Source organism: Tubulanus polymorphus, chromosome 1 (assembly GCF_964204645.1).
Source record: "Tubulanus polymorphus chromosome 1, tnTubPoly1.2, whole genome shotgun sequence".
NCBI classification, from domain to species: Eukaryota; Metazoa; Nemertea; class Palaeonemertea; order Tubulaniformes; family Tubulanidae; genus Tubulanus; species Tubulanus polymorphus.
In genome coordinates this window covers 26,063,685-26,089,998 of record NC_134025.1, presented here as the reverse complement: position 1 = coordinate 26,089,998, position 26,314 = coordinate 26,063,685, and the positions used below count along the sequence as shown (strand labels likewise).

Genomic DNA, 26,314 nt, shown 5'->3' with positions numbered 1-26,314 from the left:
GTAGGCTCGGATTAACTAGTGATACTTTACTCTCGTCGATTTGTATGAATGCAAAACAGAGGTACTTAACCAGTTTCGAAGAAATATCTAAACCGATAGAATTATTTTTTGAATCTGGTCAATGTCTTAGCCATCATTTGATACGGGCAACTCAAGCGAGACAGGCTCCGCGCACGCTTGGCTCGTAATAACTACGAATCCGTACTCGTTATGTTGTAAATCTTTACGAAGGAAACTAGTAGTCGATCGTTGGTTGTTACTCCGTCGTCACAATCTATGTCTCCGGTTGATTAGGATCTGATTAACGAAATCAATACTTAAAGCGCTGGCAGTCAAAGTAAATAATCATGAACGCGTGTCTTGACCAATTCTTCCTCTCAACGCTTGACCACAAACTGACAGGTCTTTCATGTTTTCCGATCTGATCGCTGTCGTGTTTGGTGCGTTAGTTCTGTCGTATCATTTCAATAAACAGGATGGAATAGATGTAACCGCGACGACGTCCGCGAATTAGGTAGGAGTTTAAGTGAACGGGTTTCGTTGTATATTTTCAGCACGATGAGTTCGCCGTATCGGAGAAAGTAGCTTTTAAACTCGCAGCGCTGCAAAGTCAAGTCGTTTTAGGACCATATGTAGAAGGAAAAGAACACAGGTAAGTTGAAAGATTGAACGTGTTACAATAAGGTATTATCTTCACAGCTAATTTTGAATGTCACGTCAGCGTGATTTTAATTTCACAGTCTTCCCTTCGTAGCGTTTGTCAAGTTAACGTTGATTATTGAGCGCCGGCGTCAATTGCGAACGTTTCATTGATTGTCCCGGGGAGGTGGGATTGATTGTCCGAACCAAAGTTGTCTAACATCGATGTGTTGGCATTTACGCTTAACTGATGACGATGCAATTCGGATGGCGTCATCGAAGTATCGAAGTTGATGGCTGAATTCCGATTTCTCAATCGTATCTTATCATTTTCTAGCGATAACGTCATCAAAGTATACGTGCATATATACGCATATATACATTTGTATGTAGCAGGCGACCATTATGTCAGAGGCAAACTCGAGTATCACCATTTATCTGCAAAATGTCAGCTATTATTGAACCATATTCAGCGGCATTCTCCTCCAAGCCTTTAGGTGTTCGGTGAAGATGCGATTTTTTCGTTCGTTGTATATACTTTCATGCTTTTATATCGCGTTGCAAGTGTTCGTCTGCTCAAATCGATTTTCTTCGAATAAATTGTTATCGTGAATCGCGTAGATATATATACATGTCGCTATAGGTTCGGGAGCTGTCATCGATATGTAAGAAGCCCCGTGGCTAAATAAATGATTACCTGTGCTATGGATTTGTCTCTCTGTTCTGTATGAGATTTGTATATCGGGCTGAAAGAAGATGCATTTCATAGATATAACTAATTATTACCTGACATTAGTCAATTAAATTTCTATTAGCGCTATCAGCTAATATATGTGCCGTATTCATAAGAAAACTAACCCCGATGTTGAACGTATCCCCGTATTTGGATTGAAATTGCGTGAATGATTTATGCTCAAATGTTTCTGATATCCAATACCGTTCTATCATCTATTTCCGATATAGTAATATCTTGCGTAGGTAAGAATTTATTGAAGATAGTTGCTTCATGTGTGGCATATTGTGGACACATTGATCAATTCTCAGGTAATACGAGAAGGAAAAAATAGATTTTTGTGAAGCTGTTTGCCGATATCTTGAATCAATTGATTTGGAACTTGCACAAACCTATTTACAGGATCTAGGTTCATGGACAATATGAATAGGTTCATGGACAATATGAATATTGTCCATATACGGTGAATATTTGAAGCATAAAGTTTTAATAGTCATTGCTTTCTAATTAATGATTGTTGGTATCAGGTTAACCAGTGCCAGCTCACTGTATTATTACATAGTTAATGGACATTTCTACATGATTTCATTTCAATTTCTGTGTTATAGATTAATCTCGTCGTATGGCCAGTTCATGTACGAGAAGCCATTGAATTTTGATCAAAATTTTATGAGAATTGAAGGTATTTGCTTACATATCGGTGTTTCAGTTCAACTTCAATTTTGTTCTTGTACTAGGCCTTGCTGTCAAGATTGACATTTAGAATTCATATACGGGTTACTATTTCCGTCACCTTCTGGGTTATTTGAATAGTATGCAGGTTTCACTCTTCTCAAAAATAGAATCTATTTCTTGCTATGTCATTGATAATTTCTCATGTCCGCGTATTCGGGAACACGATAATATCGCAACAAAGGGTTAAATAATAATTTTGTATAAAAGCTGTGTCCTGTTATACATGCTTCACGGCCCTAACAGCAGAAACTACGAAATAAGCGACTGATATTGCTAGAAGGTGGATTCGGCTGATCCAATCGACTTTCCCCACAATCTTCATCTCCATGTTATACGTCCCCTTTGAGGATTCAATCGAATATGGGTATATGAGTGGTTATTATTTGATACGCCGGGTACATACAAGTGAACTACTTGTCCGCTGTATTTCGGCCAGCGGGAAACTTTCTGATATCGTCTTGATGGCGACATAAGATACAACGGCGTTCGTGCTTCTGTGGCTAGTTACAGCTATTGTTTGTCTGAATAGAAAATAGCCGAGATTTTGTTGTTACGCCGAATCAGTTTTCCCAACAACCGCTCGCTGAAGTTGATGATGAGTTGATCAGATTTATTATGGAAATTACAACTTTTCCTCTCAATATTGGAAATTTATTCAGCGGCGGTCGCTTGTTTTTGCCGAACCGAAAACTCATCAAAGCTGAAGAGAATTCCACACTTCGCTCTCTTCGGTCTTATCAATCTGCTTATCAGGTCTCTCTCTTCACTGCGTGGCAATCATTTCATATTGCCACTACTTAATAGCAAACCAGCCAAATATTGATTGTTGGCCCTTCTAACCGACTTACAGTTTACAAACCTTGACTGAGTCCATCCGATTGCGGAGTCATTCCAAACGTCACCGTCGCTACTGAGGCGGCATTAAACTGTGGGTGGTTATTATGAAATTTGTGCTAATCCTTATTCGGGGTATTTCACTGACATCGTCGTGTGTGGTGGTGTGGTGTGTGTAGACGTTGTTGATATATCGATGAAAATGGATTAATTGCTCGTTGATGTACCCGTATTAGTTGTTGTACCACGCGGTGGTGTGAACGGGTGAACGTGATTTTCCGTGAGTTCGTAACAGGATTTATCGTTTAGACGTAAAAATCGCTGGTACCTGATAATTTCATATTCGATGTAGTACCGTGTGATAACCGGTATCCGGTAAGTCATCCATTTCAACTAAAACTTTTTCTTTCATTTATTCAATACTGTGTACATGATGAAAGCAAATTACTAAAAGGTAATTACGATTGCCTTTTTAAAAAATTTTTCAATCAGAAAAGGAGTTTATAAACAAATTGCTTGGATTGATTTATGAAAATCCAGGCCGTATTAGCTGTATTTGTAATATGGGCTAAATTTTCAAGAGCGCTTCAAAATTTCACCGACCATATTTTTGACGGCACATTTCACCACCTCTCAAAAAGCCTCTAAATGCCGTGAAACGTTCCTATAGAGAGATGTGTTTGATACCCTTACTTCACAATACTGTCCAGCTTTAAACCCTGGATCCGCGCCTGCAGTCTATGAACGATACAACAATGAATGAACTTCCGGTTTTTTTTGCGTTTCAAGTAAAATCGTGTCTGTTCGTGTAATAGCGTTCTCGTTTGCTTATGAATAATTCTTGCTCGACAGTAATTTAAGTAAGATCCCCCAGCGAACAATAAAACAACAACGGCTAAATTGAAAATTCAAATATTCCGCTGAATATGATGTATACGCGAGGAAACATTTCGAGAAATGCCGTGCATATCATATCAATCACGATTAGATTCTCAGTTTGTAACGTGTCACCAATCTTCTGCTTTAAGTTTCAATTACATTTTTTTTCTTCATTCTAGCGTTCGTTTCGAGTAAACAGAATTAATTCGGCTCACCGTGAATGCTAATCCAATTTGTTACTCGTCATTCGCTCAGCTTCAATTACCCCTACTGCTCCCGCCGCGCAATCGGGAAATATTTTTCACGCAGAACACTTCGGTAAATATCAAAAGTGTTTTTGATGAAAAATGTCGCGGCTACTGATGAGACGTAATATACCTTTAAACAATCGTGTTTTGACATTTAACCTTTACATGTATATATATACATATACATATTGCTATAGATAAGGTATAATATATTCCCATTATCCGCACTCCGCGTCTCTCACCCCCTCTTACTCCCCTCCCCTCGTTCTCCCACCCTCTCTTACGCCCTCTTACTTACTCTTTCCTCTCCCCCTCATTCTCTCACCCCCTCACTATCTCTCTCACGCCCTCTTACTCTCTCCCCTCCCCTCGTTCTCCCACCCCCCTCTCACTGACTCAATCTTTCTCACGCCCTCTTACTTACTCTTTCCTCTCCCCCTCATTCTCTCACCCCCTCACTATCTCTCTCACGCCCTCTTACTCTCTCCCCTCCCCTCGTTCTCCCACCCCCTCTCACTGACTCAATCTTTCTCATGCCGTCTTACTTACTCTCCCCTCATTCTCTCAATCCCTGTCTCTCTAACCCCCTTCTTGTTCTCTCACACCCCCTCTTACTCCCTCTCACTTATCTCAATCTTTCCCTTCTATCTATATCTGTCTCACCTCTCAATATTTCATACCTCTTTCCCCCTCCGTTTTTTCTCACCCCTTTCAACTTTTCCTTCTCAATGTCGCCCTCTATTATCTAACTTTCTTTTCTCAATCTCTCTTTTCCCACAGCTCCCTCTATATTTCCCTTTCATCGTCGCCCTCTCTCCCGCTCTCTCTCTCTCTCTTCTCTCCAGTGTATCGGTATCTATCACTGGTCGCTGATGACACGCGCGGTTAATCATGGAACTAATAGATACCTGATCAATAATACATTTATATCCACCAGTCGCTCCGCGATCGCTCGTCTCCAAATACGAATTTGAATGCTTCACGTCTTGTTGCTTCGGCAGTAAAATAACTATTCCGTGTATAACGACGTAGGAAACGTCGGACCCAAACATCCAGGTTCAGATAAGCATGTTACGAAATTATTTGGTCCCATAATGTCTCTATTCTTACTCACTCCTTTTTTTTTATTCTGAATTATCACTGGCGCTCGTTACATACGACCAATCTCTCATATGAAGTTGCCTGAATTATTTGATGGATCGACTTTGTAGTATTTGATGATACGGATTTCAATGGTACTACATACAGAATTCGCGAATAACTGTATTTCGTGCTCAAGTAGCCTTAAAACTGAGAAAAACATCTTGTGCATGCTTTGGCGTCCACTTCAAATAATTGTGTAGGATACGGCAGTGAGATCTTATTACGTCATCAGTTGAAACTAGAGAAGAGTCTCAGATCAGTGAATTTACATGATTGTGTATTGGGGTTCCTTGCTGTATTTCACGACAGTGGTTCAATTTGCGATATCGTTTCATCGATTTTTCTACAGTTCATTCTACGTTGCGATAAATTGGATGAAAATTGCGAAAAATTCTATTGATTTCATCGCAAAAAAAGGTTTAATTGCTTCGCCACTTCATAGAGCATTCACACCACCATTGAAGAGTCGTGAATTTTCTGAAAAACTTCCTAATCAATAGAGGAGAGGGAGAGAGAGTGAGAATTTCAGTTTGCATGAGAAAGAAGCATCTAGTTTGTGTTGAATTTAAACTGATTTGATAATGAATTGATAAAAGTTTCAACAAAATTGAAAAAAAGTTTGAAGAAAATTCAAGCAATAGAAAAATCCTTTCGGAAGAAGAATCTGCGAAGGTGATCTCACTGTATGTACCCTGAGTAAATGGAAGCATTCATGTATGGCATCGAGCACTTACTTTCATCAGCCAAGTTGATTTGCTTCATTTAGTTCACCTACGTGGCAATCGTGCTCCCGCAGATTGGTTGCAAAATCTTTCACCCCGAAGCGAATATGAAGCGCATATACGTAATTTAACCGGCGGTCGGCTCATAACCCAATCCCAACAGAATTACCTGTTGTAATTTTCAATTTGCTCTCGCTGACAAGGATAGACTCGCGTTTTTTTACAAAGTTTTTTTTAGTAATGCACATCATGAGTTACACGCTCCCTTTTGACGTTTGCTCCGTCATCTCAATTATTGTTTGCGTCAATGAAACCACAAGCGATGCACATGATATATATATATATATATATATATATATATATATATAAATATATGGATTATGTATATATATTGTATATACATGTATATGTGTATTTCCCACTTAATTTCCTCCAGCCATGGAAGCCAATCAAAGATAGAGATCATGAAGGTTTTCTAGAATAAGCAAACTCATCAGTTTATTGGTAGAAATCAATTTGTCGGGCTGCGGTGAATTTGATGAATTATACCGGCAAGCCTAAGATATTCTGATCTTCTTTTTGATTTATATTCGCCATCAGGCATTTAAATGGAATGTGCTTATTAGTTATTGCCATGTGAGCGAAACGTCTCTTCTTTCGGAAATCATCGTCGAGGGAATACGATAAGCTCGGATACCGGTGCCTGGTTGGCTTTATAGATTTTTTTCGTTTAAGATTTGAGTTTATTTTGGAGAGGAGATTTAAAGGTCAAACGCGAATCTCGGAATGTAACCGGGATGTTGCCGGTGTTGGGGCTTCTATTCATTTGTCCCTGAATTTGAAACCGTTTTTTTGAAGAATAGGGAATAGCTCTGGTTTTTCTTTATTACAGACTCGTCTTAGCTTAGATACTGAAAGAAACATTTTTCAGGTATAGTCATTGAATTTGCCAGCTATCAGTTAGTCGACAACTTGTGATTAGGTTCACTTCCATCGGATTCGTCGCGGTTGGCTTTTGATGAGAATCACTTGACTCAATGTCTTGTCTTTCATTATTCATACTTCAAGAAGTTGTAAGATTGATAGTGTCGTTAGCTCATCCGTCGCGCTGCGCCCGGGTCGTTATCGTTTTCTGGTCAGACGTCATTTCTGCACCTCGAAACAAGCGCGGCGTTTAGCGACGGTATAATGAATATTTGGTGTGTTATTGATATCGTCGGCGGTTGATGAGGCTCCGCGGCGGATTCAATCACGTCGAAATTGAAGAGGATTTCATGAAAGAAGATTGATGGATAACGCGGGTGAATTATGAGTTTAGTTTTGATAATATCGCTATTTACGAGTTAAGATCGTCGTTGTACGATGCGTGGCGAATTGCTCGAGCCAATTATTGGAGAGTGTTAAATGGCTTTGCTTATTGGCCGGATTTCATCAGCGGGCACGCGTTTGCAATATTATATCGACTCGATATCGGTGCGACAAAGCGTCACCGCTAATGAAAGTTGGCAGTTTTTTTCTTGAATCGATCGATCGTTCGTCGTTATTCGGCGGGACGACGTTATTTCAAGCGAGCGCGTATCGGACTGTCGCGGTTTCCACGTCGACGTTCCATCATTGAATTAATAGCGATAACGATTATATATTCATTAGTTCGCAATAATTCGCGGACAGTTCGCGAGGAGCCGATCGCCCATCGACGCCACGTCAGAAAAATGCCCACTCGAAGTCAAGAGAGAGAGAGAGAGACCTTAACTAGAACTTAGTTAAACGCCGCGAACGGTCGCGAAGTGGCTCGCGCGTGGTGTAGTGATCGGTCGTCATCGCGAAGTAGATCGGTGACAAAAGACTCGCGATTCTCGGGAGTCACGTCTTATAATGGTTGAATTATATTCATCGCAGTAGAAAGCACTCGGGTAAGCAGGATTAATGAAGCAATAACATTATACGTACTTATACAACACGCGTTAGATCGTCAGAGGAACGGTGACATTCTGATAATTAAAACCCGTGCATCGGATCATGACAATTGCAGTTCGTCATTTGTTCGCTACTGATGTTGTTTCGTCGCTGCTACACTTAATGGCGATATGCCGTTTTTCTGGAGGAAGATCAAATACGAAATAGCGAGGCAGCCTCTACTTGCTGAGTAAGTATTAACAACAACAAAAAAACTGGCACCGCAGTGTTATTGTTGAGAATTGTTTCCTAGCGTGCGCGCGCGCGTATGTGATACGGTTGCAAGAAATCAACTTCAAAAAATGCAAAAAAACCTGATCAATGATTGATTCGTTGTTGCTGTGCGATCAGTCGGATAGTGTTCATATTTCTACGTTGTTTTGGCTGCTATAATTCCCGGCGCGAGTCTTACGTTTCAGCGCTCTAATTTGCCACTTCTAGTTACGATTTAATCAACTCGTTCGGTTCCCGTCGGTATTAAGAATTTTGATTTTTGATTACATGATTTTGAGCGCATATATTCAGCGTATGAGATATGAGTGAAATGTGTTATAATGTATTAAGTACTTATACACAACCTCTGGCGATATCTTATTGATAGCAATTAGTAAACTATTGATTGTGTAATGGTTATTCCATCTTCTACGAATGAGTGATACATGTAATGAAGCCTGCGCTTTCCAGGATCGATATCAAGATGGCCTTTCTGAAATTTCATACGTTTCACCGAAGATCGCATATATGCTCTTGAGGTTATACTATTCGTTCTAACTTTGTTCCTATCTGAAGATATTTGAAAGTCCAGTTGGCTGGGAGAATTTATTCAAAATCAAATATCTGCAACTCTATACATGTACAAGTTTAAAGATGAAGAAAATTTACGTTTGAACGATATGTGTCGCACTTTGCTTGGAAATAAGATATATACCAGTGAACTAATGACATTTTGATGGATGGAGTTAGTTATTTCAGATGATGGGTTTTGGGAAAGATTCCGAGCACAGTGCTGCCAAACAATACGACAGATAATCCATATTTTGAGATGAAATATCTAATATCATACGCGGGCTATACGAAGCGTCTAGTGTTGGGTTCTTTGATCTCGATTGACAAATTTCTCTAGGGGATAGGTGTTTAACGATTTGTACCCATCGCAGTGGATGACTCGGCGAGCTAGTTTGACCGGCTACGGTCACGGGATGCGTTCCATCAGTTGCGTTTCTGATCAACGCGAAGTACATCGCCGCGCACTCTTACAGATCAATGTTTAATCGAATCTAATTTGTGTTTCATTGTACGCACAACTATCAAAGTGTTTCCACCAGTTATGAAATTGACGGCTGCATTCAAGCGTAATTGAGTTTGCCGCGAAAGTCATCCGCGACGCAATCAAAATATTATTTTTAACCGATAGGTCGTATTAGGATTTTTTGTTTAATCCGTGCCATTTGCGACATGAAATTCAGAAAATCATTATATTCGATCGGCTGTATACGCGGCGGCCTGTTGATGATTCCATGAAAGTGGGAGACACTTCAGTCCTACCGATTTCTAAAGACAACATTAAAGTTTCAGGCACCGTGAAATAAGACAGCAATTATGCATTAACAACTCGATACACAGTATCAGGTCCCGACTGCGGAGTTACCGGTAATGGTATTTCATCGGTCCGCATATTCCGCATTCTATGGTCTTGAAACTGAATGTGAAGAGTTTCTCTACATCATTTACCGCGTTGTGATAAAAATGTTCGTACGCTACGTTGCCAGGGCTTGAAATAGATCGAAATTATTCAGTAGACTTCGGTCTAGGATTGAGGTGGGAATAAATTGGGTGTAAGAATCGACTTCATCGAATCCATCGTAGAGATTTATTGAGACGAAATTCCGATACGAGTTAAAAGGATGAAGAATCTTTGCGGCTAAGTCAAATAAAGAGACTTGTTGGTAGATGTCATATTTCTAAATGAGGTGTTTAATGTATGACTCGAGGGAAGCGGTCTATACGAACGCAAATAATGAAATATGAGGTGCCAAAATTGTGTTTAATTTAATTTAACTGCCGGCGATTTATCATTTTAGTCGAGATGTATTCAGACTGAAGTAGACGCTTTTTTTAAGGCGGCATTGATTTCGAACTATCCAAAGGGCCCTTATATAACCAGTAGTGGGAATATTCGAAATGAAAACATCGCTTGTCGTGACGGAATTATGTAAATTACGGTAAAAAGATTCGTCGTTTTGCATTTTCGCTACGGGCGAATCTCGTAAATAGCGCTCTCGAAAAAACGAATTGAAGTCGGCATGCTTGCCGCTTCGGATTATGATAATGATGACGTCGGTTTGAATTTGACATGACTAGCCGCGTATGACAAACTTCTCGTGTCTCGCGGAGCGACGCGTAAGAAATACCAATAAGGCTTCGAATTTCAAATACAGTCTATTATGTCTCCCGAGAGGAGAAATCGAAGTTCGGGGACGAGATTCGTCGTCGCCATCGATTAGCATACTTAAGCTTCACGACGACGAGAACGAGAGAATGACGTACAAACAATCGAAAAGCCGGCGATTCATGCGATGTTTGTTTATTCTCATAAATTTTTCGTATCATTGCGTGACGTTGATGTTCCTACTACGAGTAATTCGCGTCGGGTACGAAATTGCATCACGTGGCGGCCGTCTGAGGGGAATTCAAGCGGTTATAATTCGCCGACGGTTATTGTGTAAATATGATGGAAAGTTAATCGAGTTTGTCAATATCGTTCGCGATTGAAAAAAGACATAACTTACACACAAGAGTGTTACTGGTAGCGAGTAATTCGTTATTCTCGCCCGCTGTGACTAACGATGATTCGCTGTTCGCTATCGCCATGTCGACGTTTTATTACGATATATAATCTTATTTCGTATTTATCCATTGTTCTCTTTAGCTGGGAAAACATGCAGCTTTACAGGTTCTGATATTGAATTCTGGTATAGAACGTCACGTTTTATTCATTGAATTCCTTTACATTGCACCTGCCTGTTGGAACATGAAATCTGTGCTGCCTTTCTTTCTAATCAGTCATCTGTTTTAATCCAGCTCTCGGACTTCATCGATAGAAAAAGAATTTCCCCACACGTGGCTTTTCTTCATCAACAGCATCATTTCGTTTTTGCCAAAACCGTACGATAAAGAAATGGATCTTTATGTGAGTGAAACAATTGCGGAAAATGGAAACATTTTTCGTTACGACATGTTGAGAAAATTGCTTTTTAGAAACACGGGTAGCGATTGCGCTTATGAATATCTCTCGATACTATCAGGAGTATGTTGAGAATGTCAGCCGGGTCATCGGTGATTTTGTATTTGCAGCTTCAGTCCCTTTATTGATCATGTCGACCGCAATGCTTCGCGCTACGGCTACATGAGCAGAATAAATGACGGAAAATTGGGCAATCACCTCTGTCTATGATTACATGAACGTTTGCTGTTTGATTTGCACATCGTGGTAACTAACTGAACACTTTTTTATCCCACTTGGGAGATAAAGCCCACCAGACTGCTACATAATTTTGTGTCCAACGCTGTCTATAAATCAGTCCACGGGGATAGTGTTTTTACTGCTTTTAGGAGACCTCTTTTTCCTGATAAATAAAAGCAAATCTGAATGCCCTAATCCATATTATTAATCAGTGTAATGCACGAGAAAACCTATCAGAGAACTAAAGCATATTCTAAGAATTCCAGAATGCTCACATTGTGAACGGCACACTTTGGCCCAGCATGGCTTGAAAATTATATCTGCCAAACTTATATTTCCATGGATAGGCCTAGTGCCTTTTCCGTGATTGATACCTTTTTTCTGACTCCCCCTGGAGTTCGCAGATTATTTAAGACTTACGTAGGAAACTCATTTTTATTGACAATTTATCAATTCATTTCTCAGTAGTGCATGAAATGTCTGTTCCGTGCAGATAGTTCATCGCGGAAAGTCAAATTATATCTCGGAAAAATTCTGCCATAGATGACAGCCAGAATGACGAGAACTTCGTCATCCTATTGATTCAGTATCTCTCTGTCGGCGTCGTAGTCTTTATACGAGAGAATGCCTGACTGCAGGGTTGTATTGATGAATAATTTCTGGAGATTCTCTTTTTAAAACTTGTTGAGCTCTTTTGATCGGCGTCTCATGCTTCTTGTGTTTGTTTCTTGTCGCAAGATGTAGAAAACTTTCCCTCGTCGCAGATTTCATCATTAGAGTGATATTTTATTACCTACACATGCGATACGTTTCCAATAAAACCGGCTCGTCTGTTCAATGGGCCAAGGGAAATTGCCGCAGACCCATTGCCGCAATGTACCGCTGATGCGGAAAACACTAATGGCCGGCTGCCATGATCATCCTGATTACATCGAAAGATAAATGACGCCATTTTTAGGCCGGAATGATATTCTCTGTTGCGATATAATAACACAGAACCGTACTTTTTTAAGCACTAAATCCACTTTTTAATCGAAAAAAGTGAGGTTGAGTTCGGTCGATTTGTGTTATTGATAGTTATTCACATCTCATCTTTTCTTCGTAAAGTACATATTTCTGTCAAATATGAAATACAAGTGTGGGTCGCGAACATGTAATTTACTCAAAGAAAGTTGTCGGCAATGCAAATATTGCGGACAAAGTAGTGTACATGAAGAGAAAATCAAATATTCTTTTTACTGCGGAAGAAAATTGTATAAAAAAAGTCTGTCGGTTGCTTGTGGGAATGTGAAAATGTTATCAGTTATCAGGGTATTGCCGAAACTGCCGACCCAAAGTCAATTGTTGGTTGGTGATTGAATATTGGTAGTATTGATGCGAAATCATCGGTTTAGATGTTTTCCTATCGATTTTCGTCGGCGAAACGCTTAAGCAGGTTACTACAACCCAGCGGATGCAAATGCCAGTACCAGAATACTGTCCTTGAAACCGGATTGTAACCGCGGAGCTGTGGAGGTTGCTTTGATGAAAGTATCTATCGAAAGCTGATATTTGTATTTATGTACACAAAGGGAATATTTTCCATGTGAAGATTTCGCGCTGTTAGAAGATGAAGTGGCTTATGGTGTGATCAGTGGGCTGAGCAAAATTCAGTACTGTTCTCTGATCTGCGTGGAGACCGAAACATTTGCCTGGGTAGAATACGAATTTTCGATAAAATCAATGAATAGTTTGTTATTATTTTGAATTCTTCATTACTCAATCTACAAAGAATAAGTGCGCTGATATTAATAGAAAATGTTTTTCGTCGAGAAATCTCTGAAAGTCAAAGTTGCAAAACGTACTATCGTAGCCAGCATCTTCTGTGATTAACAGTTTATATGCGAAGAATTAGTTACGTTTCCGTCCTAATTAAGTTGCTGTGATGAGATGTAATTTAGAACGGATATGAGTTATACAGTTCTGTGCTCCACATGATGCACACCGAGAGGTTGTTGTCCATATATGAATGAGTTTGTACTGACACTGGGTTTTACTGAGTGTTATTGAACCGATGCTTGCTTCACACGCACATTAATGGCAGAGGTGACACCCTCCAGATACGCGCGTAATCAACAATCGAACGCTTACTTACAGATCCAAAATCCTGTAGTGAAGTTTCCGGAATAAAATTTTCCTTCAGTTGTTTTTCTATCAATACAACTTAGTGACAGTTGTTGAGTTTCCATTCCATCATTGGGACACATGCCCATTTTGATAATATTTCAGTAAATGATTTCGATGTAGCAAATGTTGTTTGCCTGTTGTTCTAACTGCATTATTTAGAGCGGTCTATATCTAGTCCATTCATTCTATGTCCATTTAACATGATATTTTCTATGCAAATTAAGTTAATTGTGTTATATTTTATTGTAACTGGCTAAATCTTCTCTGTTTAGATTTAGAACAGACCAAGTGTTCACGCTAGCAAAAAGTCTGTTCTAAATTGATTCGTTCCAAGGTCTGTTCTGAATTTTAGAACGGACTATTCCATGCTGTGTCAATCCAAACTTTGCTTTAATTACTAGTCAGTGTCAGTGTTTGGGACCAGTGATAACAGCTGATGTGTTTAAAAACCAGGCGTGAAAATCTCGTGCCCTTTTTCTCATGCCCAAAGTAGAAAAGGGCACATTTTTACAAGACGAAGTAGATGATTTTAAACAAACAGCACGTAATTCTTCATGATTTTGTCTTTATTACCTGGAAACTATATCTCAATGCAGTTAATTTGCTAGAAAGCACTTCGTGTCGGGAAATTGCTTGGAAATCGCAGCAAAAAAAGCAGATTTTCAAAATTTCAGAATGCCCTTTTTATTTCATTATGCCCTTTTTATAAGTTGTGCTACCCTCGCCACCCCTGAAAACACAGCATTGATTTGGTCTATTCTTGATAGGTCCGTTCCAGGTATGGGCCTAATAAGTACGGACTAACTAACGATAGCGTGTACGCGGCATATGTAAATTGTGCTTGAAGTTTTTGCCGATGAGAAAAATTGGAAAACATTAGAATCTAAAAATATTATTTTCCCAATAACGCTTAACATGCTGCCACCTGTTTTTTTTTTTACCAGACACTTGATCATTGATCAAAACACACGTACATTATAACTGTACTATATTACATACATTCATATGATAAACATCCAACGATTCAGTGTGTACTGTCCAGATGTCTGCGAATAATATGGAATCTTCACAATTTCGGAACGATGTCTTCAATGGAAATTTACATCTAACATTATCCGATGTCTTGGTTGAACGTGACTGGTAATCGGATTAATCTTCCTACGCACGCCTGTAGATTGTTACCATTTTCAATAATGTATCAATTTTCTAATGTCTCGCTTTAGTCGTTGCGTGCCGTACAGTTTTCGTGGTTTCTATGATACGGGAGAATAATGATAATGAATTTTTTATGTTTTTCAGGTATGAAGATACTGACCAGTACTTATGCCGGCGCATTTTGAACAGCAGCCGAAAGAACTGGAGCAAGGAGATCGCCCATGCGCACAAGGTAAGTTCGAGTTCGACGTTGACTGTCCTCCTCTATAGAAATCATTCTCGGTGTTCAATGAAATCATAATTATATTCTGCTTTAGTTCCTGCTCTCGAGATTTACTACAATTCTAATTAAGTTATCCATCGCGGTTTCCAATACAATCGTGAATATACTTTTTGTTGCCTATACGTCGTGAGGTCAGTCCCAGTGCAAGAAAGTACTCATGTATTGACTTGTTGTTTTATATGGTTTTTGATGCATCGACGAAACTTTCTCGATGTATCGTCATCAATGATGATTTATTTTCATATTTTGTGCTCAATTTATGGCGTCGTTCGTGTGAATGAATAATTGTTACGAAATCCAATTTGTATTCCGTCTTGTATGCGTCAAGTCTTGGCGTGAAAAATCAATGTTGCGTAGAGACATTTCAGATGGATGAGTCTCACTCGTTCACTAGTTAAAAGAAGGATTCTTCATTCACTCTAGGCTATGTACCCCGTTAAAAAAAAGCGCCGCTTTGTAGCACGAATGCGATTTTCAAGAAAGGTTTATCCAGCGAGAGAGATATAAAAATTATTACGCGAATGCGTCGATGATTACCCCGAAGCATGAAGCACTTTGCAATGAGCTGCAATTGGTGTAGGCCGGCTTATTCCAGCTAGTCTCATTAGTTTAATCCGAGAACCGGTAGAATCCTCGAGGCTGAGGTATTGATATCGCACGTGGCACGAGGGGAGACATTTCTTTATGAGGTTATTATACAGCCTTTACGTTGTCGTGGTCAGCTTCCTGTCCACAATTTATATCTCTGGCATCACTAGCTATAACTGAATGAATTAGTATGGTTGCTATCTCGTCACTACTGGATACTGTTAAATGAATATTCCCAAAAGATACCGACTACCTACCGGTACAGATGGGACTTTATTACTGCCTTAAGTACTCCGTCAACTCATCACATATTATAATTATATCTTGTCAAATATATATCCCTTCTATATTAGTATGTATACAGCTATTCATAATGCATGAACATTCTTGTGACCACGTTTGAAAGATAGTTTTCCGATAAATTCCGAGATGACTTTGACCGCAGTATTTATATGATGCTGGCGCCTGAGTGACTTGGAGCATCCCTTTATTGTCGAAACGATATTTGCTCATTCTACCACCGGCTATTTGCACTCGCCATTGACCACGATGCAAAAAAGTTGTCATTTAATCGAAGCAAGTTGAGAGAATTGTCGTCTATTTCACCCACAACTGAATAGTAATCTCGCGGAAAACTTTTGCCTGCAATTACCTGCTGCGCAGTAGGGGAAACTGATATTTATGTACCTGGAACGGCGAAGGAAAAATCAGCGTAGGTACACTTCGCCGCGCTGCCATAAGTGTAGGTCCGGACTGGAAATTAATGGTGATTGGTCTCATTAAACGCTAGGTTGATGTCTCGGGAATTAATAATGGTCATTGACTTACCCTATAACTATTAACCATTCGTTTCTAATGATGAAATATCACCCGGTCATTGGCAACTAATGAGATGACTTCTACATCAGACCGACGTTAATTCGATTTACATTTTCGTTAAACCGATCGACCGTGGTTTTGACTCGCTTCAATCAGTACGCGGGAATATTTATTCAAATCGCTGCTCGTTGTAAGCGCGGCCGTTAGTTTGTGAATATTTCTCAGAATTGATAAATTCAAGCAGAATTTTCTTCGCCATCCGCTTACGTCTATCACATATTGCCCGGAGCACTCGTTCAACTGCGGTCATAGTTTTAATTTGTCTCATATCCGGTAAGGGAATATGTTTGATCGATGCGTTTACGAGGGTTATCCAGCCGTATGGCCCGTGGGGCTCAATTCAGGAATTCGCGCGCGGTATTTGCGCATTTGCCTGTGTCGAGTTATAAGGAGTGTTTTCACCGATGATTTATAACTGTGCGAAACCCTCGTAATTTGATACGTTCGTCCAGTTACCGCAGCTAATCATCGATTTCAAGTTGCTAATGGAACATGTACTGACCCTTCAGATATCAATTCTCGTTGGATAACTTTATGCTTTTAAACGTCATTAACTTGACTTGATTTTCCCATAACATTCGACGTGATTTTTTCAATGCCTCCCAGCTCCCTCATTGGCCGATATCAACTATCATCCGATGCGCCGAACCCGTCCTTATTAATTGAATTGATCATCTGAAATATAATGAAGATGTTTATATGTTCTGTATTTGTAGAATTATGGCTGTGGCAAAACAGAATTAGAATCGAAGGTGTTTTACCTGTCGTGTGTAAAGCAGTTATCGCTGTACGGTTCTGCCATGTTTCCAGCCTGCTATCGAGGCACGTGGTCACATGGCAGCGACGTCATACTGGCCGTCAACTCGGAGGGCGTCAAGTTCCTCAAATCTAAAGACAAATCGATCATCCAGGATTACAAGTATGCGGACATCGAATCGATGTCCGTCGATTCGATCGAGAATTTCGTGACGTTCGAGCTGAAAACGAACACGGAAGGACAACAGAAGTCGTACATGTTCGAAAGCCGTTCGAAAGAAGATATAGTCGCGTTGGTCAGTAGCTACGCACCTTCTCTGTCTGGCTGGAAACGCCAGGGACCGGATGTATTCCCAAAACAGGGAAGACAGGTATGTATGCACCTATGTAAGAAAATATGGATGACCATGCTTAGCATTAAACGTATAACTTAGTATCTTGTACATTAGAACCTTAGAAAAGTTAGAATACCAAATTTACTGACCTTTACGTGTTAAATATTGAGTAGACTAAGAGGTTCTGGGCCCAGTTTCTGAAAATTTATCGTCATAAGCAATTGAAGTGATTAGTTCATCTTGACTTGTTTACAAACTGGGCCCTCGGTGTATAAGATATATGGTAATATGCATCTATGAGTTGATCGTTTAGGATTGAAAATTACTTCTGACTACTGATATTGAAAAATCAATTCGGCATGCATGAGTTCTGTGTTCGAAATGAAGTTTTTTCAACATAATATTCTTTAAGCTTATGGCTTATGTGCACTGTACTAATGTTACGGAATAAGGGAAAATTTCACACAAATATTTCTTATGATACTTAGCTTTATCGGCATGTTATAATAATTCATATGTTTTGATTATCATCAAACGAGCACAATCATATATCAATATGCGTGTACGTTGTTGAGACCTTTTTGTGTGTTGGTCCGTTTTTTTAGTCATCGGTTCACGTATCGGAGCTGAAAATTCCAAAATATTCGACACAATTCACCTGCATGTTGTACATTCTGTGTTTGTGTAATCCAGTCCTATTTTTGCTTTTCAGGGCAAACGAGTTTCAAAATCGTATTTTGCATTCCTAATTGGGGGAAGACGGGTAATTGCTTGTTGTTAAAAAGGCTTTCGATATACACATCACTCTCTCTCCACACCTTGCGATTCATGACAGTAAATTAGATTTCGTCACTGAGTATCGCGTAGTTACATTACACGATAGAACCAGTCGAATGACAATGTTCCTTTGAAGACATTTCAACTTGTTACTGATAGCGTATTATTGCCAAAGATGGCAGCCCTATCACTAGTCAATACGATATTGTTTTACTGTCATTATTCTATAGGTTTTTACGGAAACATGTATACATTTCTATGTTTATTTTACTGGGTGATTGTAATCTATGTGCCTACTCCTACTTTAATGGTTTTCGATAATGTTACATGACAAAATGTTCACTCTACGTGGATGATTAACTCTACGTGTTTCCCTTCATCTTACATTTCAACTTTGTTACAGCTTCTATCCCTTGGTTAGCTTATGAAATTGATGTTAAATCTTTGTATTTTCAACTTTTTAACTATTCATAGGTAGCCAAGGGATAATTCCTTCGAAACCGACAAATCTACCATCTAACGATGAATATATATTTTTTTCTACATGTTGTAATGCAAACACCATTTTCACACTCGTGATTTGAAGTTTGAAGGTATTTTCACAAGTGAATAGCCAGCCCTTCACACGCAATCTTTCACTGATCAAAGAACAACAACACCCCTAAACTATTACAGAATTGATTATCCCGTGCCTCCTATGTAGATTAGTAATTGTGTTTAATTATTCGCTATAAATGGTTCCTCGAGGATAAGAGACTCCACGAATCTAACAGATCTTAAAATCTAATTAAAAACATACAAAAATTCATACCCATCTTGATAAGTATAGAGTCTGAAATCGATTTAATGTGTGGTGATTTCATGATTCAAGTGAAAGTCACTAACTAGGATGTGGGCTGCTGCTGCTGCTGTTGAGAACTGCGAAGGCGTCTTTGTGCAGCTCTTTCTTGCTTATCGATTGTACAACCCGTCTTTAGGAAAAACCATGTAATACCGGTCTGTTGACTGAGTAATAGCAAGCTAAGCTTCAGGTCTTAAGGGTAAATTACATGTTCGCGTCGGTTCAAACTGAATGATGTACTTCTATCGCCTCTTAGCTTTCAACAATCACTCAGAATTTATTGGTGTTATTAGTTCTGTTGATTGAAGGCTCACAGGCCATCAGTTCATATTTCTATATTGGTTTTATTATTAGCAATTGTTTATAGTTATCGTACATTCTGATCTGCCTTCTTTGCCTCCTACCGGCAATTTTCTTCCCTCCTACGACAAAGTATTTTTGATTTTTTTAGCCGATGAAACTGACTGATGACGACAAGCTGAAATTATACGATGATATCTTATCATTTCGGAGAACATTGATTGAAAGTGGTATCCTTCAGAAGCCGCCTGCAGAAGGTTCTGGATTCTTCAGAAACACTATCAGAAGGTAATCGATGTCAATCAATAGCTACATTCACACTATCACTAGTAAGACCGTTCCAAATGGGTCCTTACCTGGAACATGCCAAATTTGGAACCGGCCAAATCAGAGTGTGTGTTCAAACACCTGTTCCAGACGTTCAAGATGTTTTACCCCAATATTTAAATCCAAATGATAGATTTATTTGGATCAAACTGTTAGTGTGAAGCTTGGTCCGTTCTAAATTGGATTGGGCCAGATTTACACAGCAGTGTGAGTGTTTATGAATCAGATGTAATAGCAAATTCATATTTAAGAAAATGTCCTTGAAAATTAAATAGACCATGAGCGACCAGTACATATTGTCAGTAACACCACATCATTGGTATTTCTACAAATTCATAACTAATTTGCCTGTTTTTATATCTCAGATTGAGTCGACCAAAGATAGAGAGATTCAGGGATGGTGATGATTGCGAATTCAAAGTCAGTTATTGGTCTTACCAAAAGTCGCCTCTTCGACAGTCGCTGTCCTCATTTCGTGATTCTGATTTGGAAGAAATCGCCGTGAAAATGTTCAATTCCACTTTAATCTATGCAGGTTTAGATAATTCCAGTAAGTACAGTGTCGAATATAGAATTTGTGAGTTAATGGTTCGCAGGTTCAGCGGTATCATGCAAACGTTAGATTAAGATGCTAGATCAAACATTAGATCTCTTAAAATGGAAATGGGTTTGCATTAGGAATATTAGATTTCAATTGTAAGTTTTTCTATTATAGCTAACCTTCAAGGTGACGACCACCTTGGAGTAATACAAGTTTTGTTGAACAAATGTCTGGAATCTGAAGATATATGCAATGAGTTTTACCTTCAGCTGATTAAACAAACTACAGATCATCCAGGTAATATATAACATCAACTTTATCTTATTTTGGTCATTGTCAATAGTCATCAAGCATTTCTTTGTCTTGCTTCCTCAATTGTTATTTCATACTCCTGATATGCACCTCTCATTCTAATTTTTTCAAATCGACATTTCAAATCTATCTGTTTTCAGATCCGAATAGTCGTGTGAATGTACGAAATTGGCAGCTGCTGGCAATGGCCTGTGCCGTTATTGTGCCAACCAATCAGACTATCCTACATTACTTACAATCGCACTTACGCAAGTGTGCCATAGAACGAATAACTGAAGAGGGCAAATTTGCTGTCTTTTGCCAGAAGGTAAGTACAATTAAAATTTGATCGGTAATTTGTTCCCGTATGAATGTGTATCGCGAGGTTTTGATAATCTTGCATATTTTTTCAGTGCCTGAATAAAACATTGGAAAAACAAAATAGAAAATTCCCACCGTCTTACAGAGAAATATCGTTCATTATCCAAAGGTGTGTGATAAGTTCCATTCCAGCTGAACATGGACATATAAACTATAATCTAGTTTATATTTCCATATGAGCAAACTAACTTCAGCTTTCAACTGAAACTGGCCCCTTAGCTTACTAAGTCTCGCTGGAATGAAGGCTTTGTCAATGATTTTCAGAAAATATGTCCACGAAAAGATTCACTTCTTGGATGGGCAACATCGCATGCTGGAATTTGATTCAACATGTACGGCTGAAGAGGTCATTCAGATGGTCAAATCGAAAATAGGAATGATGTCTGACGCAAAAGGCTGGGCGTTGTATGAAGTATGCGGCCAGTTGGAACGCAACATGTTACTAGATGATAGCTTAGTTGACGCGATGTATAAATGGGAGAGATGGTCGAGATCGAGCAAATCAAATAAAGACCTCAAATTTACATTCCGGGTAAGAATGATAATTTGTTGGTTAGCACATGTGTATTGAAATGATTAATAGAACATGAGCTTGAATTTAAACATATTGTGAAATTCTACGTTGAATTTAAACATATTTTGCAATTCCACATTTGGAGTGCATTCTTTCTGGCAGTTTTCATCTTTTATCTGCTAAAATGCAGTGAAAACTGCAGAAGTTAAAAAATTTAATTTCAACTTATTCTTTTGACTATAGTGCAATTCATATCTCAATATTACATGACAAATTTTCAGAAAAGAATTTTTATTGAGCCATTTGTGAATCCTGCGGATCAAGTTGAAGTCGATCTTATTCACCATCAGTCTGTGATAGATGTATTTGAGGAGAAGGTTCCTTTGTCAACTCAAGATGCTGTACGTTCATCTTTATTCACCAAGACAATTGCCGGCACCACAACAGATTTTTGATAAGATATTTTCATCATTTTCAGGTCCACCTGTGTGCCCTGCGAGCTCAATCAGAGTTTGGTGACACACAAACTGCTGGGAAAATCGACTACAGGTAAGAGATATTTGAATTGAATCGAGTTGACACAATTCATTGGATTATATTAGAACAATTTTGTCAGATTTTTTGGTTTAATTTCAGCACGGTGACTAGAATTCTTCCACGATCATTACGTGATTCTGTACACGACAATGATATAATGGCTATGCATGGAGCGTTGAAGGGCATGGATGCTACTCAGGCCCATTTAGCATCTATGGATGTACTCAGGAACTGGCCACTTTATGGGGCTATGGTTTATGAAGTAACGGTGAGATCAATACTTCATATGCTTGGCTGACAAGTTCCGTTGATTCGAATCTTGATACTGATTCATGTCTGTAATCATTCATCTATATGAAAGTTGACTCGAATATGTTTTCAGCAATCACATGTGTCTTCACTTCCAAAAGATTTATGGTTATTCGTGAATAAAACTGGAATACACATGATGGCTGTCAAAGGAAAAGTAAGAAAGATATTTAACAATACGTGCAGCCAGCTGATGAAGTTTATGGATGTATGTATAGGAATCTATTTATTCATCTATTTTCAGGAAGTTCTTCAATTCTATAACTACAGCGAAATAGTCTCCTACAGTCCTTCCATGAAAAGCTTGTTAGTTATTATAGGAAACGTCGCGAAAGGAACCAAATTCATATTCATGACAAATCAGGTTGGTAATTCAGCCTTTATATCAGCATAATGTTTTTAGCCTACCCCAAAGGTCTATTGTGTTCATTTTTCACCTACCACCTATCATAGACAGATGACACTTATTTTGCGAAGTTTTGATGACGCTTCAATGGATTGTCTTGATACTTGTTATATACATGTATCTACCCTAGACCTATTTGCAGCCCAAAATTTGAATCTGAAATCTGAAAATCTGAATTTGGAGTTGAATACTGAATTATATACAATTTGTTTATTTGTATATGTACCTATGCATAATTTGTAGTCATTAGCGAATTTACTTTCTTTTTTCAGGCCTCACAAATTGCTCATCTTATGAAAGACTATATAAACGAGATGAATCGTGCAAAAACGAAAAATAATCTGTTATCAGTTCCCGGCGCGGTGCGAGATCGCTCTGCCAGTATGGACAGTAATAATCGCAGCATGACCCCTCCAAAAGACCGCTTCGGAAGTCGGAACTCATTGAATTTGACTTTGAACCATTCGCGGTCTCCTTCTCCAACTAGAAAGCAATTACTGGATCCTTACGCTCTATCTGTTAATGCTATTTCACATGCTTGAATGGACGTGCATTGTTTCAGCAAGGTTTTACCAGCAAATTTCTGTGATAAGTTGTTGTACTTACGTCTGTTCACTGCGGCCTGGATTATACGCGGTGTACACCGAGACACTGGCACGCTTCAGCCAATGGTTGTACACCTGTCATGATGTTCCAAATTAATCTCAAATCAACTCTCACGTTACACTGTTGTTGTATAAAGTAACAGATCTGCTTTCATAGGATTGTTCGTATATATAATAATACCATGTACCTGAAAATTTTGAATCACTACCAGTACCTTTTCTCATTAGTGACTGGTACCATCAAACTCTGCTGAATGAAATACCACATTAGAAGTGAGCCAATTCTACGGGTGTTTTAGCGTCCTCTTATTTCAGCATTATTATTATTTCATTATTTTCAGCATTTTGGCATTGATTTTCAATTCAGTTTATGGCACTTTTTGCTCCAACTTCAGCAGAAATGACTTAGATTAAATACCTTAGATTTATTCATTCTTTTGTATAATATTGAGTATCAAATTACTTAACATTCACCATAACTCTTACATGTAGGTTTTGATTTACACCTTTGGTTATGAAAGTGCATAATAATTTGCGATGATAAAAACTACTCTAATTGTGTTAATTGCTGTTTTTGGTGCTGGATCGCCAGATCATCATACGATTGTATTTCATACGTGTGTTTGTGGTGCTCAAATAGATGTTGGATGGACAAATGAGAGTATGTAAAAAATAAGCTATTTCTTAAATTACATATAGGCTTTGGCTGAAGCAAACTGCAGTGCATCACTTAGCGGCCAACTATCTAATGTGATTTTTAGGGAAAATTGATGTTTACTATTTGCCAAATTGTTTCGAAAGTTTTCATTAGGCTCACTAGCATGGATGTTGTATGTCAGTGAATGAGTGAATGTTGGAGATGGAAAGTCGAGAGTGAGGAATGATTTTGTTGAACGCTTTTGTTCTGATGAAATGATATGTTAATCGTTTTTACATCAAATCGCTTTCAAAATCATCATGACCGAATAATGATTATCAATGATTATCGATTATTTAATTAATCGTGTGGAAATTTTGCATCAAGCTATCGGACAATCTGTATGTATTGTGTGGTTGACAATGATTGATTTTTAGATAGACTGTTTCTTTGTTATTCACATTGTCGCTATAGTTAACGAATCGCTTTAATTCGATGAATTATTCAAGATTTCTCGTGCACAAACAGTTGAATATTTTGCGGATAAACTGATCTGTGTGTTGTGTCCAGAGCAGTTTTTATACTTCATCATGTACTTTTAAAGTTACATTGTATTTATAGTAAAGCAATAAAACGGTTTTATGTCATAATTCAATTGCTATTAACAGAGATCTTTTTTGATGGAATCCAAAAAAGTGAAGTAATTTCTTCTTTTTTTTTAGATTTTGTTAATTCACTCGTTTCGAATTGACGTGTATGTATAAATAAAATCGTATATAACACACATGTGTATAGAATGTTTGTAGGCTATTCATGTTTCTGAGAAGACTTGCCCAGGTTTGTCACTATAGTAATCAAAATTGTACAGATGGCATAAAAACTGCCATGAACTTATTGTGATAGAGATGTAAGTAAGTATTCATCGGTGATAATATCAATGATGTAATAATTCTAGCCACCTAAGATCATTAGTAGATGTACTTGTCGAAATAATGTTTTCATCCAAAAGTTGTTTTTCCGATGCTGTTTGGTTATGAACTCTCCTCTTACATATATGGGTGTAGGGAGCGGTTTTGTGATAAATGCCATTTTGCCTGCACTAAAATATCAGACTAATATGAAACTGGTTACTACACCTAGACTCTTAACCTGTTCGTTTCGAACATTTCTGGTCATCAAATTTTTGTCTGCTGTTCCAAGCTTCAGATTCCCAGTCTATTGGTTTTTTATCCATATTTTAGCTATGCAAAATTCAATGTTATTTACGTGTGTGATCTGTGAATGTACTTAGCATTATATTTGATCTCTGGATTGGCGGGTGAATCACACATTGAATCAAAAATATTGCATAACCGATCAACTCTTTGCCAATAAATGTTGATTAATTACATCCATGGAAATGATTTAGATTTTATAGTAATGGTTTGTTAGGCGTATTCTATAATGAACGATCATTGAGCTGATCAGCCAGAAAACTACATAGACGCATTGTAAATGAATTCGAAATACACGTATCCAAAAACTAATGAAGAAAATTAATTTAATTTTCTTGAAATCTAGCATACCCTTCCTTGGCTCATGATTAATATACAAAAAATAAAATAAAATCGTCAATTCCTGAGCGTTCCTATCAGTATCTTATATATACGACATGAATGGGAAAGAAGCCCGAGATTCAATGAGAAATTTATACTTTTTTCCTTGGCGTTGGACAGTGTGCATACTTAATGAATGCCCCATTGATTTATTGTTGATTATCTGATAGATTTATTACTGTTGAATAAGCGAAAAAAAGTTGAAGCTCAAAGCGCATTAGGAGTTTTTCACTTCACATTGAAGTTTGTTTATCACTTCTGCTGCATGTCACTATTTTGTGTAAATTTTTGCATTTTTTCCTATCGAGTGTCAAAATATAATTGTTATATACATAATCATTCGAATCGAAAAACGAATTAGACTCTATGCCATTATTGATTACTTTTTGGTACTTCTGGCACGACGAATAAATGTTCATCCGTAGCAAAGTTGTTCTTTTTTGTATTTCTTTTGAACCGTAACAATCTGATAATATATTGGGTAAAAACAGTAAACTCTCAGCTTACTCGGACATGGACAACTAATTGTTCTACCTTAACCTCGGAGTTCGCTTACCGGTACCTCTGACCGATTTTAGCGGTCCCAACTTATCCCGAGGTGGAATAATTTTTCTAGAAAACCTTTCGTTAATTTAGCGTCCAGAGGGTCTTGAGTCACAGTATTGATTGCTGTAATAACGTCAGCGTTTTGGTAGAAGCTGAGTTCATGAAGAGTGCAGATAGTTAGGTTATAAGAAAC

The 26,314-nt window shown here is 38.3% G+C and overlaps 1 protein-coding gene across 1 annotated transcript; it reads left to right on the top strand.

The window, feature by feature from the left end:
• Window positions 1-409: 409 nt before the first annotated feature.
• On the top strand, window positions 410-25,938 carry LOC141914865 (pleckstrin homology domain-containing family H member 2-like). Its single transcript, XM_074806194.1, has 17 exons — window positions 410-487; window positions 555-652; window positions 14,818-14,905; window positions 17,140-17,550; window positions 18,227-18,277; window positions 19,584-19,720; window positions 20,125-20,309; window positions 20,475-20,597; window positions 20,753-20,919; window positions 21,005-21,081; window positions 21,237-21,504; window positions 21,768-21,887; window positions 21,965-22,035; window positions 22,123-22,291; window positions 22,406-22,489; window positions 22,577-22,696; window positions 23,011-25,938. Exons 1-17 carry the CDS (start codon window positions 410-412, stop codon window positions 23,278-23,280), a joined length of 2,517 nt encoding a protein of 838 aa, XP_074662295.1. The 3' UTR covers window positions 23,281-25,938.
• Window positions 25,939-26,314: the final 376 nt, after the last annotated feature.